General features: G+C 47.6%; 1 protein-coding gene across 2 annotated transcripts; it reads left to right on the forward strand.

Annotated features, from left to right (window-relative positions):
* Positions 1 to 3,745: 3,745 nt before the first annotated feature.
* CFAP20 (cilia and flagella associated protein 20) lies at positions 3,746 to 13,819 on the forward strand. 2 transcript variants are annotated; one of them, XM_032974587.2, is made up of 6 exons: positions 3,746 to 4,027; positions 5,900 to 5,979; positions 7,103 to 7,214; positions 7,768 to 7,956; positions 9,073 to 9,183; positions 12,177 to 13,819. In XM_032974587.2, the coding sequence occupies exons 1-6, from the start codon at positions 3,944 to 3,946 to the stop codon at positions 12,177 to 12,179; spliced, it is 579 nt and encodes a 192-aa protein (XP_032830478.1). In that variant the 5' UTR covers positions 3,746 to 3,943; the 3' UTR covers positions 12,180 to 13,819. The 2 variants fall into 2 exon arrangements, with proteins under 2 accessions (XP_032830478.1, XP_032830477.1); XM_032974586.2 differs by having other exon boundaries at positions 3,748 to 4,027; positions 12,174 to 13,819.
* Positions 13,820 to 14,501: the final 682 nt, after the last annotated feature.

Below are 14,501 nucleotides of genomic sequence, written 5' to 3' on the forward strand. Positions count from 1 at the left end.
GGGTCAACCAGAGTGCCATGGCCCGAGGCAACCCTGCCCCTGGGCTGCCACTCTCCCACTCCCTCTGGTGGGAGTCCGCACCGCACGCTAAACGTGGTAGCATGTAACGAGCAACCTTTTACCCGTGGCTGCACCACGGAAAGAGGAGGAGAGAGTCAAAGATGAAATGTATGGGCATTTTTTTTAAGGAATGGGAAGGGGGAGAGCATGAATGGGGAAAATGTGGAAAACGAATGGAGAATCTAAAACTAAACTACGTAATTCATATTCTTAGCTCTTTCGGTAAAGTCACATTGAAGGGAAACAATAAAATAATAAAATATATAAAACAATAAAAAAATTCCCACGACGTTTCGACCAAACACAAACGGTCGTAACACCGTTGTGTTATGGTCGAAACGTCGTGAGAATTTTTTTATTGTTTTATATATATTTTATTATTTTATTGTTTCCCTTCAATGTGACTTTACCGAAAGAGCTAAGAATATGAATTACTGCAGTCACGAAAGCTTTAAATAAAAAAATTAAACTACGGTACTTTTATTTTTACCAGGCAAGGCCCACTGAGCTGCACGACTCTTTTTTCAGAAGCGACCTGGCGATCACAAACTATGGCTCAACGGCGTGACTTGTCGTCATGTGGGAAAAAAATATATAAAGCAGCCAAATACTCCTAAACGCACACTGATTCAAAAATGTGGAGGGGAAAACCCCCAGAGGACCCGGAGGAAAATCCACGCGACTACGGGGAGAGAGACACCACAAACCCCAAATATTACAACAGGCGTCAGGGTCGGGATCGAATCCATGACCTCTTGCATCCTAGGCGAGGGATTTAACGTCTCGCCACCGGGAGCGAGGGGTTAGGGTGAGGTGATGAGGAAGAGGCTACGTTAGGGCGTCTGTTCTCACAGGGGGTGGGGAGAGGGGAGGGGTTCAGGGTGGGGGTGGCCACGTGGTTAACGAGAGGCTTGGGCTGATTTAAATATACTGCGCAGTACAGATATGCACTGATTGAAAACTTTATTCTGCAGGCACATTGATTGGTTTGTTGCTTCATATTATAAATTGAAACGTTGTGAAAGCACTGAAACATGCTCTCTCTCCCTCCCATTTAGAAACATGCATGTAGATTATTTTAATCATTTTGCTGCCATAAATGTCCACATGATGAGCCATTGTGTTGAGCTATCATTTGTGTCCAGGTCACTTTTGAAAATTAAGTTAATACCTCAGTGGGATTTGCCTGGTCGGACGGTTTAGTTGAATGTGTATGTATTTGGGTGACTTATTTACCTTTCATAACGTTCTTACCAGCCCCCTAATGGGCATCTGTGAAAAAGAGCTTGATAGCTCATCGGATTCCTCCAGTGTCAATATTCTGATCTCTTTCTAGTTCATTTTGATCCCAGTCCCCTTTCAATAACTGTCATAATAAATAAATGCTGAATTGCCTTTGAATTTTTTTTTAAGTAGCCTTCAAAGAAACGTCATTGTAAAGAGGAAGACAACAACAAAAAATTTAAATTACAAATCCACTCAAGCTAATCAATTCAATCCGCCTCAAATTCCACCGTACCAATCAAAACTTAAAAAGTCGACCTAGGCTCGTCACCAAGCGCCAGCAGTTCCTAAAAGCGTTGAGCAATTTGCCTTCTCAGAGCAGCCTCGCGTTGCTCAGCAATACATTCACGTGTTTGTGTGTGTGTCTCTGTGTGTGTGTCTCTATGTGTGTCTCTGTGTGTATGTGTGTGTGTCTGTGTGTGTCTCTTTGTGTGTGCCTCTCTGTGTGTCTGTGTGTGTGTCTCTGTGTGTGGGTCTCTGTGTGTGTGTCTCTATGTGTGTCTCTGTGTGTATGTGTGTGTGTGTCTGTGTGTGTGTCTCTTTGTGTGTGCCTCTCTGTGTGTGTCTCTCTGTGTGTCTGTGTGTGTGTCTCTCTGTGCGTGTGTCTCTCTGTGCGTGTCTGTGAGTGCGTATCTCTGTGCGTGTGTCTCTGTGTGTGGGTCTCTGTGTGTGTGTGTCTCTGTGTGTGTCTCTTTGTGTGTGCCTCTCTGTGTGTCTGTGTGTGTGTCTCTGTGTGTGGGTCTCTCTGTGTCTCTTTGTGTGTCTCTCTGTGTGTCTCTGTGTGTCTCTCTGTGTGTCTCTCTGTGTCTCTGTGTGTGGGTCTCTGTGTGTGTGTGTCTCTGTGTGCGTGTCTCGCTGTGTCTCTGTGTGTGTCTCTGTGTGTGTGTCTCTCTCTGTGTGCGTGTCTCTCTGTGTCTCTGTGTGTGGGTCTCTCTGTCTCTTTGTGTGTCTCTCTGTGTGTGTCTCTGTATGTGTGTCACTGTGTGTGTGTCTCTGTGTGTGTGTGTGTCTCTCTGTCTCTGTGTGTGGGTCTCTGTGTGTGTCTCTGTATGTGTGTCACTGTGTGTCTCTGTGTGTGTGTCTCTGTGTCTGTGTCTGTGTGTCTCTCTGTGTCTGTGTCTCTCTGTGTCTGTGTATGTGTCTCTCTGTGTCTGTGTGTGTGTCTCTCTGTGTCTGTGTCTCTCTGTGTCTCTGTGTGTGTGTCTCTGTGTCTCTGTGTGTGTCTGTGTGTCTCTCTGTGCTGTGTGTGTCTCTCTGTGTCTCTGTGTGTGTGTGTCTCTGTGTCTCTGTGTGTGTGTGTCTGTGTGTCTCTGTGTGTCTGTGTGTGTCTCTCTGTGTGTCTCTGTGTGTGTGTCTGTGTGTCTCTGTGTGTGTGTGTCTCTGTCTCTGTGTGGGTCTCTCTGTCTCTTTGTGTGTCTCTCTGTCTCTGTGTGTGTCTCTCTGTCTCTGTGTGTGTGTCTCTCTGTCTCTGTGTGTCTCTCTGTCTCTGTGTGTGGGTCTCTGTGTGTCTCTGTCTCTCTGTGTGTCTCTGTGTGTCTGTGTCTGTGTGTGTGTGTCTCTCTGTCTGTGTGTGTGTCTGTGTGTCTCTCTGTGTGTCTCTGTGTGTCTCCGTGTGTCTCTCTGTGTGTCTCTGTGTGTGTGTCTGTGTGTCTCTGTGTGTGTCTCTCTGTCTCTGTGTGTGGGTCTCTGTGTGTGTCTCTGTCTCCGTTCGATCACAGCACTTGCCCTAAGTCTTTTTGAAGGCTACACGGGGGATCTTTGTTTGTGTTATGTGTGTGAGTGGGGAGCGCCAACACCCAAAGTGACGATTATCTGAACCGGTTCTGGGCCGCCCCTAGGTCGGCTCAGCCTCAAGCAAGTAACCCGGTGCAGTGTGTAAAACATCGCCACTTGGGGGGATACAAAGGCGGCCGGGCGTGGTTGCTGCCCGCCCCCCCCCCCCCCGTGCCGACCTTCATAGGCGCTCGCGACTCGCTCACAGCACTTGCCCCCCACCGACAGTCCGTGACAGGCTACACGGGGGACCTTTGTCGTTGTTGCTAATGGCAACGTCTACGCCCCCCCCCTTCTCCTACGCGACTTGCGGTGCTGGGGTGGGGGGGCTATATCGCGCGCATGTTTACACGCGGCGCGTGTCGCCAGGGCGGTAACCCGGGGCGGCCGCTGCCCCACCACAATCAACAACAACACTGCGCGCGAGACCCCGCCCCTCCCCTGCCCCCGCCCCCGATTTTGATTCCCCAGCGCGGATGCGAATCGTGGGGGCTCGCCATTGGCTCGCTGCCAACACGGGCGCCCCCCCACCATACAACTCCCCCGCCCACTCTCCCAAACAGCTCGTCCAATGGAGACGCGCGCCGGGCAAATTCGTTGACCTCGCTCGGCCAATGAGGAGCGAGGATGCGCTCGAGCCCGCCGATGCGCGCTGGGAAATTGAGCGCGCGAGGGTCTCCAACTCGCTGTCGGAGTTCGCGGATCGGCCGTGCCCCGGGGTTGTTTCTCTTTTGATGGCGGGGGGAGTTGACATTTAGAATTGTTCATCTCTACGTTGTCGTCGTTGTTGTTGTTGCTGCTGCTCAAAACCGAAGACGTCGCAGACATGTTCAAGAACACGTTCCAGAGCGGCTTCCTGTCGATACTCTACAGCATCGGCAGCAAACCGCTGCAGATCTGGGACAAGAAGGCAAGTGGCACGCGGCGGCGAGGGCCGTGCAGCCCACGGCGAGGGCCTTGCAGCCCACGGCGAGGGCCTTGCAGCCCACGGCGAGGGCCTTGCAGCCACGGCGAGGGCCTTGCAGCCCACGGCGAGGGCCTTGCAGCCCACGGCGAGGGCCTTGCAGCCACGGCGCCGCTGCCGCTTTGCTTCTGCGCTCGCCTTTGAATGGCGGCGGCAGCAGCGGCAGCGGCCTGTTTCTGCTGGGCCACGACCAGAGAGGGCTTCAGGAGACGCGGGGTTTTGGGGGGCGGGGGAGTTCGTGGGGTGTCGCCGTTCCTCCCGCCGTCGGAGTCGCGCGGGGCACGGTGTTTTACTTAAACGTGTCCAGAATTTGTGTGGAAGAGTAGGCCAAGTTACCCTCTAAGACAGCGGGCGGGGGGCGGGCTCTGTGGAGCTCCCTCTCGTGGGCGTGAGCGAGCGGGTGCAGGGCCACTGTGCCGCTACCTGGACCTGACGGGTTCTCAGACACGTGTCGCACATTAGTAACGCTACGTCAGATAAACGTGCGCGTGACTGACGCGGCGCTGTGTTGTGGCGTTCACGACGAAGGAGGGGTTCGAGAGCTGAGGAATTCGGCTCGTGCGTTAAGGATTACGCGGTGGTGGGCCCAGGTTGTTGAATCGTAACCACTTTTGACGGAGCGGCTTGGGTGAAGCCTTCATCCAGCGGTGCCCTCTGCTGCCCACCAATAGCTCTGCAGCAGCCGAATTAAAAACTATTTTTTTTGTTATTCATAATGCAGGTTTTTTTTATTTGGGTTAGATCGCGCAAATATGTAAGTGTGTCGTTAAAACCGCCACCACCTGACACATTCAATTAGTGAGCTTTGAGAATAGGTTTTCCCCTTTTGTCTGGCAACAAAGTGAGCTTTGTCACGTAAACAGAACTTGCCAATTCGTTGCTAGTTGGAGAGCAAAACCACAACATTTACAATCTGAGTACGAAGTTTCGCCAGTAATTACAACTAGCTTCATCAGGCGACAGCCAGATTTGTGGATACATTCTCTCGCGCGATCTAACCCCCAAAAAACACCTGTATTATGGACGATATTGGTCGCGAAAGCCTACGTGTTACAATGCATTTTTAGTTTTACCAGGTAAGCCCCCTCACTCGCTATCACGAATGATGGCTCAACGAAGTGACTTGTAATGTGGGAATTCCTAGCAGCCAAATACACCTAAACGCATGTTGATGTTGATTCTAAATGTGGAGGAAAAAACCGGAGGACCCGGAGAAAAATCCACGCCACCACGAGTAGAGAGAGACACGCAAACTCCAAATATACAGCAGCAGCAGGCATTGTCAGGTTCGGGATCGAACCCACGACCTCCTGTATATCAGGCGAAGTAGTTAACATCTCCTAGCCACCATGATGATGAGAGAGAGACACGCAAACTCCAAATATACAGCAGCAGGCATCGTCAGGGTCGGGATCGAACCCACGACCTCCTGTATACCAGGCGAGGTAGTTAACATCTCCTAGCCACCGTGATGATGATGATGAGAGAGAGACACGCAAACTCCAAATATACAGCAGCAGGCATCGTCAGGGTCGGGATCGAACCCACGACCTCCTGTAGACTAGGCGAGGTAGTTAACATCTCCTAGCCACCGTGGCGCTCTAGTCGGGCAGGCTCACAACGTGATTAGTTTCTCGAGATTTGACGATTGTAAAACATTTTAAAGTAATCTTACAAAATTATACTTGTTGCATGCTTTTCTGGCTCCATTCACCCAATGTCACGTAGAGAAAAACAAACTTAAAATGAAAAAAAAATCTGTATATTCAAGATGTTCCATCATGTGTGTGTATGCGTGTGTGTGTTTCTTTACTGCAGGTCAGAAATGGGCACATCAAGCGCATCACAGATAATGACATCCAGTCACTGGTGTTAGAAATTGAGGGAACAAATGTCAGGTCAGTGCCTAATAAACGCATACGTTGTCAAACAGTACAAGGTGATAATACCAATGCTTTAGAAAACGTTGACTACACAGACGAAGATTGTTTCTGCCTATGTAAGGCCGAAGGCTGGAGGACAAGTTGGATGCCGGTTTGTGATTACCAGCGAAAAACATCCGTACCCAGTTGTGAAATGTTGTGGATTGTCCTGTCAACACACCGGTGTGCTGCAGTGGCAGTAATAAATTGTCACTTCTATTATTTACGTGACAACTTTATGAATCGGCTGTAGCAGGTGAACGAGGGTGTATGACGCATTGAGCTTCCACGATCTGACGCAATTCTCAATTATGAGCCATAATATTGGTCGCGAAAGCCTACGTGTTAATTTATCAGTTCAAAAATGTTTGTTTGAATTGTTGACATTCCACGAGTATATATATACACTATTGGCATTTTCGGGTTTATGCGTCTGGCCACGGAGGACGGTGCAACAGAACGCATTGCGCTGGACTTTCTGCATCCTTGCTTGTGCTGCCCACCACCAAATCGGCACTGACCAGCGTGGTGAAGTATGGTCAAATAAACCCCCATGCAGCGTGGGAGGCCGTCTTCCAAAAGTGCATTAAACAGTGCTGCATGTGTGTGTGTACGTTTGCATCGTTATACGAGTCCTAAAGATTGGCAGTTCTGTTGAGTATTTGTATTAAGTGAGACATCATTGCAGATGGAAATGCACATGGTAACCATTCCTTAAACAAATACTTTCGGCAGAATATAAACATTAACATGCAACTTGGTTTCCATAGAAATGTTACTATATACGCAAGTCATGAATAAAACTATTTTTAAACACGATACTTGTATCAAATTTTGCAATGTGATCATCACTTTTGATGCAGTTTCATTTTGTATAACGGAGTAAGCAAAACTGTAAAAACGACGTAAAAAACTAGAAACAATACAAATCAGATGCAACAAATGATACACAAGTAAATAGGCAAAAATATAATGAAGTATTTGATTTTTTAGTCTTAATCGTGGCACATCGGATCCCTGGGAGGTGCATCAATACATGTGTGCTGCAGCAGTGCGAGTAATGCTGCCCGTGATGTGAGACTTTGCTTTATGTCCGCAGTACTACATACATCACGTGTCCAGCCGACCCAAAGAAGACACTGGGAATCAAGCTCCCTTTCCTCATAATGATCATCAAAAACCTTAAAAAGTATTTCACCTTTGAAGTCCAGGTACGCACATTTCACAGTCACGTGTGTAATGACATAATTATAACAATAATAAACCAACTCTTTTACTAAAATACGTATTCCGTACATATATGTTTGGGGTGGAATGGTAGCTCAGTGGTTAGCACACTGTGCGATAAACCTGGCCATCTGAGTTATTTTCCTGACCACGTTTAATGTCATTCATTGGTGAATGATATCTCAGCAGTTGGTTGTCCCCACTTCACCAACCCATGCTGACCTGTGTGGTGAAGTATGGTCAATCACATCGCCATAACTGAGGAGGCCTTAATCCTGCATTTGATAAATAATAAACAATGTTAAACGATGTTATTTTTCGGCACGTAAAAATAAAATAACCTTTTTAGTTCTTTCAACCTATGTGCCTTGTGGACCAATGCATTCCTACTGGGTTTGTTTTAAGTCGGGTGACAAGTAGACAGTTTGCACCTCCAAATAGTACGAAAGAAGTTCAACATACATACACATATACAGTTGTTGTTAAGAGTCCACGGGTGCCCCTCCCCCTTCCTTGCATTGGTCTCCTTGCACACAGGTGCTGGACGACAAGAACGTGCGCCGGCGATTCCGAGCCAGCAACTACCAGAGCACGACGCGCGTGAAGCCCTTCATCTGCACCATGCCCATGCGCCTCGACGACGGCTGGAACCAGATCCAGTTCAACCTCTCGGACTTCACCCGCCGAGCGTACGGCACCAACTACATCGAGACTCTGCGCGTGCAGGTGATTGCTCGTCGCGTGCGGGCGATGGCTCGTTGTAACTCCTGCGCCTGCGCGACCCAACGCGGAAATGGGCAGATGCGGTGTTACAGTCGTGGACCCTCTGCGTGCTGTGGTTTGCATCGCTAACTACTGAGCTTTCTATGCATTTGATGGCCCCCTTTTTTTTTTATTGCGTGGTCTCGCACGGTCTTCGAAATGCCCATTTGGGTCGCGTGAAAACGGTGTTTCTGCTCGAACAAGCGCTGGGGCAGCACTTGTGTCTGCTTGTGAGCCCTGGGCCGTTGGAGGGACCTCTCCAGTTTGCTAGGCTAGTGGCTAGCGGCTAGCGGCCGTGTCTTTGCATAGGATGACCACTTTACTGCATAGTGGTCCTTTTTTTATTTGTTTGTAATTGTTTCTATATCACTCGATTGAATCTGCACTCTTTTGTTTTTCTCGTTTGTTAGTGTGTAAAATAATGAGCTCTCTCAACCCTTTGTGTTTCTACAATTACAATTTATAAGCCGGTAAGTTAGCGCCTGGCTCGCCATTCAATGATTGCAAGTTCAAAACCTCGCCAGGGGTTGCCTCAGGCCTTCATGCCTCCTTGAGATCGATAAGTTCCGCTGTGTGATGTCATTAGTGGTTCTATGTAATTGCTCCTCCCCGCTGTGGGATTATGGGATTGCTGCCACTGACTTGAGGAATATGAATGGGGAAAAAGTACCTGCTCATTAGCGTTTGAGCAGAAAACCACTTAAACTTTTTATTGTTGTGCATTAGCGCTGCTCTTTGTGTTAAGTTTTTTGTCCTTCCCCCACACCTTCGATCATCACGGATGGCTACGTACGGTGCAAAAGAGGTTCACACATTCATACAGCACGCTAGACAGGTTCGCATGCGTTTACAACATGCTGAATGTGAGAAATGTCAGTTAAGGAAATTAACCTTGTACCTTTTAATGTTAGAACTTGTTGAATATCAAAACTGCCGCTGCTGCCGTTTGGCTGCAGAATCAGAATCTTTATTCAGACTGGAGCAATCCGATAAGCTACGAAGCTCTTTTGCACTGCCTTCGGCGCGTGGGGCATGAGCGCTGCGCTGGTTTCCGAAATCTGTGTTCCCGTTGTGTGGCAGATTCACGCCAATTGCCGAATCCGACGGGTCTACTTCTCCGACCGCCTCTACTCGGAGGATGAACTTCCGGCCGAGTTCAAGCTCTACCTCCCCGTGCAGAACAAGAACAAGGCGAGTAGCCTGGCACGAAGTGGCCAAGGTGCAGTCCTGTGGTCGCTCGCTGTCGAGCCCCTCCTGAAGGAAGGGGCAGTGTCTTGTGAAGTCCCTCCTAGAGCAGTGGTTATTCACAACCTTGTTTATAATAATAATGTAATTTTATACAGCGTCATTCATGCAATTGCATGCCACAAAGCTGTACATAAATTAGCCGACTGCTTGCACAGTTAATACAAAAGCAAAACCCCCAAAAAAATTAATACGTAAATAACGAGAGAAAAATCCACATTTCTTTGGCTACTACTGTGTACCCCCCTTGTTGATTGTTGTTTAAACCGAGTATATCCCCCCCCCCCCCCTTTGCCTGACCCCCAACATGGTTGTGAGAAATAAATGTAATGAATAATAAAAATCACGAGTTTAACCTATTGTCCACTTTGTGAAGTATCCCTAACTAGCTAGTAACTGCAAGCGAACAAAATAAAAATGCAACGGACGCTCTGCATGCGTGGCGTCTTTAGCTGGCGCTCGCTGTTTACTATCGATGAGTTTAGAAAGGCCTTTTATATCGTTCTAGATTACCATATGGATTTCAATGTTATAGTTATTTTATATTGGCAGATTCATAGGTGATTATTCACCAACGATTCTCGTGCACAATATAATTTCACACGTTTATAAATAACCTCTTCGTACCCCCGGGGACATTTCCACATACCCTCAGGGCTCTGCGTACCCCCGGTTGAGAACCACTGCTCTCGAGGGTAATTTGGCCGACTCTTTCACGCTGGCCACATTTATTTCAAGAAATTGGAGTACCCCCTCCAATGACACATTATCAGGTCGCACTGATTCCACTCCACAAAGTGTTTGCTACAAATGAACCACAATACCTTGCTGATCTCGCCAAGGAGCAAACAACATCCCATCAACTCTGGGCATCCTCACAGCAGTGGCTTTTGGCTAATAATTATTGTTAATTGAACAAAGACGGTCACCTTTTCGCGGACTTTCAGATGCGTTTCTGATGCCTTCTGGAACGCACTTCCAATATTAGGAAGCCACTGGGAGCTATGTGCTTTTAAATTTGGATTGGAAACTCGTTTCTTTAGAACTGCTTTTTGTGTGTAGTTTATTGTCCTTGCCCCACACCTCCAGTTAGCATGTTTGGCTACGTACGGTGCGAAAGAAGTTCAACATACACTTCTGTGTATGTGCAATATGTGCTTGTTTCAGCTGCCGCGCTCTCTCTGACCCCTCCCCCCAACCTTATTTCCGATTTAAGCTTCTGTTCATCCCTCCAGCCCCCCCTCTCTCTCCTTGCTTCCCTGTCCGTCTTTCCTCCCTCCTTGCCTCTTGTGAGCTTGTATATGTATTTCTACTGACTGTGTACCTCGTATTTTTTCATTCTATGCTGGTATGTGCAATACAGAGGTTGAACACGAAATTTAACACTCTTCTGAAATTCGTGGTCCGCCAGGAAGTGTCTGTGTTGTTGGCCTGACTGGTTGTGCGTCACATAATGTTTCTTAGGTTTGTTGAATTCTCTCATCTTCTTGTTGTATTTACCTCCATGATTTGTCCTTGACACCTGATGAAGATCGCTTGTGTTGTGATCGAAACGTCGTGATTGTTTTTTTGTTTCAATATAATTTTATTGTATTTCTACATACGCGACTTTACCGAAAAAACCAATGAGTAATTTTATGCAGTCACGAAAGCTTTAATACTTTATTATACACATACAGCCAAGTAACTGGGATGCACCCATTAATGCTGCTACTGCTAAGCATCCACTATATAGTCATTGAGGAAAGACCAAACCCAAACAACAACACAGCTTTCATCTTGTTGACATTTTACCCTAGGCTGAGTGTAATGAGCCGCCCAACATAAGATTGTAGATTCATTGATATTTTTTTTTTAAGTAGCAGCGGTGACATCGCTGCAGCATTCCTCCGTTATAGTCCCAAGTATTGCCATAGAGTCCATGACTGTAGTGAGAACCATGGTGGGCGCTTTGCCTTCACCAATGAAGCTTTGTCTTGTAGCACAGCATGGGACCCTCGGCTTAAGTAACACGGTTGCAATATAAAAGCTCTTTATTTTTTGGGTTGTGTCCTGAATGGAAAGAAGCTAGTGTGGAGATGATATTGCCACAGTATTGATTATGCCGGTTTAAAAATAATAATACTATGCACGCATTTATCATAGTTCAAATGCAGTGCATGTTTAACTTTCTGCGGAACATATTCGCGGCTCATGAACCCTTGGGGATAAGCAGAAGCCACGCTGGAGTACTGCATTTTATTTCTGCTCGAGTAAGGTGGAGAAGGGACTTTGGCCAGGTTTTCGGTGTGACGAAGCAAGTACAAAAACATCACCAACTTACCGCTGATTGCACAGGTTGTATGCATGTTGAGCTTCTTTCGCACCGTACATAGCCAACCATGCTAACCGGAGGTGCGGGGGAAGGACAACAAACTATGGGTCTCTAAATCTCTATGGGTATCTGCTGTGTGAGTCTATGGGTCTTTGCTGTGTGTGTCTATGGGTCTCCGAGTGAGTCGACGATTCTGTGATGAGTCTATGGGTCTCTGTGTGAAGGTGCGGGGGAAGGACAACAATGTGAACACACACAGACAACAACAACAACAAAAAGGATACCGCCAATGAACCTGCACGTAATTGCTAATCAAGCAGGCGTCCCCATTTGTGGGAGTGCCCTTTTAAGTAACGAGCACCGTCAGCAGGCGTTGGAGTTGCCCTGCTCCAGAGAGCGGCTGGCGGTGTACTCGCATCCGGTGGCGGCCCCCCCGAGCCGGCCGCTGTTTGCCGAGGCTGCTGGTTTCTCGCGGCGCCCAAGGGCAAAGGACGAACGCGTCACGGGACACGGCGTGACAAGGGCACTTCTTGTTCGCATTTCCACCCCAGCGACTTGCCTACTGAATTTGTTGCATAACGACCCGCCGCTCCCCCCCCCACACCCCTTTTTGTGTTCACAGTAGTAGGCATCCCCCGAAGGCTTTGGAAGATGGCGGCGTGAAGATGCGTGTGCATTCAGGACCCTCTTCCTCCTCGCCCACGGGGACATTCAAATGTATTTATCACGGCTGGTTAGAAACGTTCACTCACCTTGGCTCGCGACAGCGAGTGCTCCTGCGTTTTTTTCTACTGCTTTTCCGGCATAAACAAGCCCTCTTGCCTCTGCTGCAACTGTATTCTCTCCGTACCGGCATACACAGCTCGCATTACCCGCGAGCGTTCTTACACGTAAGCACGCACGCGTGTGCACATGTACGTAGGTGTGCCGAGTGAATCATTGTGTGTGTGTGTGCGCACAAGCGCACTTTTGTGCATACCTCCGTAGTCGTGTATTAGTGCGTACATATTTAATCGACGGCAACTTTGCAGCAGAGACCTGCTGCAGAAAACACATCGTTCTTGTAAATGTGAACTTGAGCAGCGCGTCGCATGCTCTCGGATGCAAGTTTGAAGCTTTCTTAAATAGACTAAACAATGGAAGTTTAAAACCACGAAAGCACTCCAGCGATGTTGCGGTAATCACGTATGGAAGTGCTGTCACAGTGACATCACTGGAGTGGTCCTTGGTGGTTTTCAAATATTCTTCTCAGTGGTTCAACCCGGTGTTTGAGAGTCTTGAGGCGACACCTCTTGGGTACTTTGCAATTACAGGAACTGTTTGGGTTTTGTTGGGTTGTGTCTTTCAGTAAAATAATATAATTTGTGGTAATTACAGTAAACCCTTGTTCATTCGACACACATGGGGCTCTGGCCTTGCCAAATTATCCAATATTCCGAATTGTGTACAATGGTACTCCCCAGTGCCTCCTGTCCCAATAAATAGAAAATCCAAATTTGTTTCCCAAACTCTTGACACGCCATATGCATTGACACACACACCCCCGCATCAATTGTATCCAAAACTCTGTACAGGTAGTCCCCGACTTAGGATGGGTCGTCGTAACGCATCTCCATCGCAAGTCGGGGACTACCTGTATTTGTCTCGCAGACTTAGGGATTCATACTTCAGTCCCTTTCCATTATTTCTTGATGTAGGCGTAGACGACGTTGCTGAGAGGGTTGGCTTACACAGAGTGCATAAGCAAGGTAAAGTCCAAAGCGGTGGCTCTGCACCAACGCTCACCGCGCTCACCGCGCTCACTACGCACGCCGCGACCAGACCAAGTCAGTGTTTTGGTCGTGGCGCGCATCGCCGCTCCACGTGCATGCCGAAATTGGACCTTTCGCTGTGGCAATTCGGCACGTGGCGAATTGCTAATAACACCGTAAATATCCCGAAAGCGCAGCCGTGCTGAATTATGCCCAATTACGGATTATCAAAGACAGAAATAACGAGGTTTTACTGTACATTGCGTAGGTAATGAATGGACTCGTCTCTTCTCGCCAGCGAGATCGGTGCGCTGTGGCACATTGAATCGTGAAATTGGTATGCTTATGTTAAAACCTTTCTATGTTTTCCGTCTTGAGAAATTGTCGTTTCGATGTTAGCAGATGTTTTGCTTTGTGTTATAGTTTTAAAAAAGAAATACGTCTAAATGGTTGTACATTTGAAGTTGTACACGTAAAAAGAAAAAGTTTTAACTTAAATAAAGTTATTTCATACGAACATGCGTTTCGGCTGCATTATTTGAAAAGATAAAAAACGTAAATTCAGTGACACAACCAAGTTCTAAAACAAATTTCAATTGCATTTCTACGTTTATGGGAATATTTAAATCTTAGTAAATAATGTAAATAAGATTAAGAACAGTTGGCTTACGATGAGTACTGTCACTGCATTTGCATGGCAAGAAGATGAATGGCCTAGTTAAATTGTTGGCATACAAATGTTTTTTTTGCTTGTCAGATTGTTTGGTGGCAGCGTGCCAGCCAGTGTGTCGTTACCAACGATGGGGCAAATTGCCGAGCGGCAGCGTGGCGGTGAGATCCTCTCTCCTTCGCCGGGCACGCAGGAGGCTGTGCGTTCGATTCCAGACCCTGGCGATGCCTTTTGTGTATTTGGAATCCCGCTTGTTGTCTCTCGCCCCGTGGCGGCCGCGTTGATTTTTCAACGGGTTCCTCCGGTTTTGCCCTACTCCACATTTCGAGACAACGCGCGTTTCGATTATTTAGCTGCGACGATCAATTCCCACGTGTGATGATGATGATGTCGCACCACTTTGATGTGCTATCATGTGTGTGGCCAGGTCAACTCTGAAAGAGAGGTAATAGCTCGGTGACATTTAGTGAAATTAATTAGTTTCGTTGAAGGTGATGTGTTTCGGTAATTTGGTCAATGTGATTTCATG

Source organism: Petromyzon marinus, chromosome 54 (assembly GCF_048934315.1).
Source record: "Petromyzon marinus isolate PM22_M1 ecotype Great Lakes invasive population chromosome 54, UKy_Petmar_22M1.pri1.0, whole genome shotgun sequence".
NCBI lineage: Eukaryota > Metazoa > Chordata > Hyperoartia > Petromyzontiformes > Petromyzontidae > Petromyzon > Petromyzon marinus.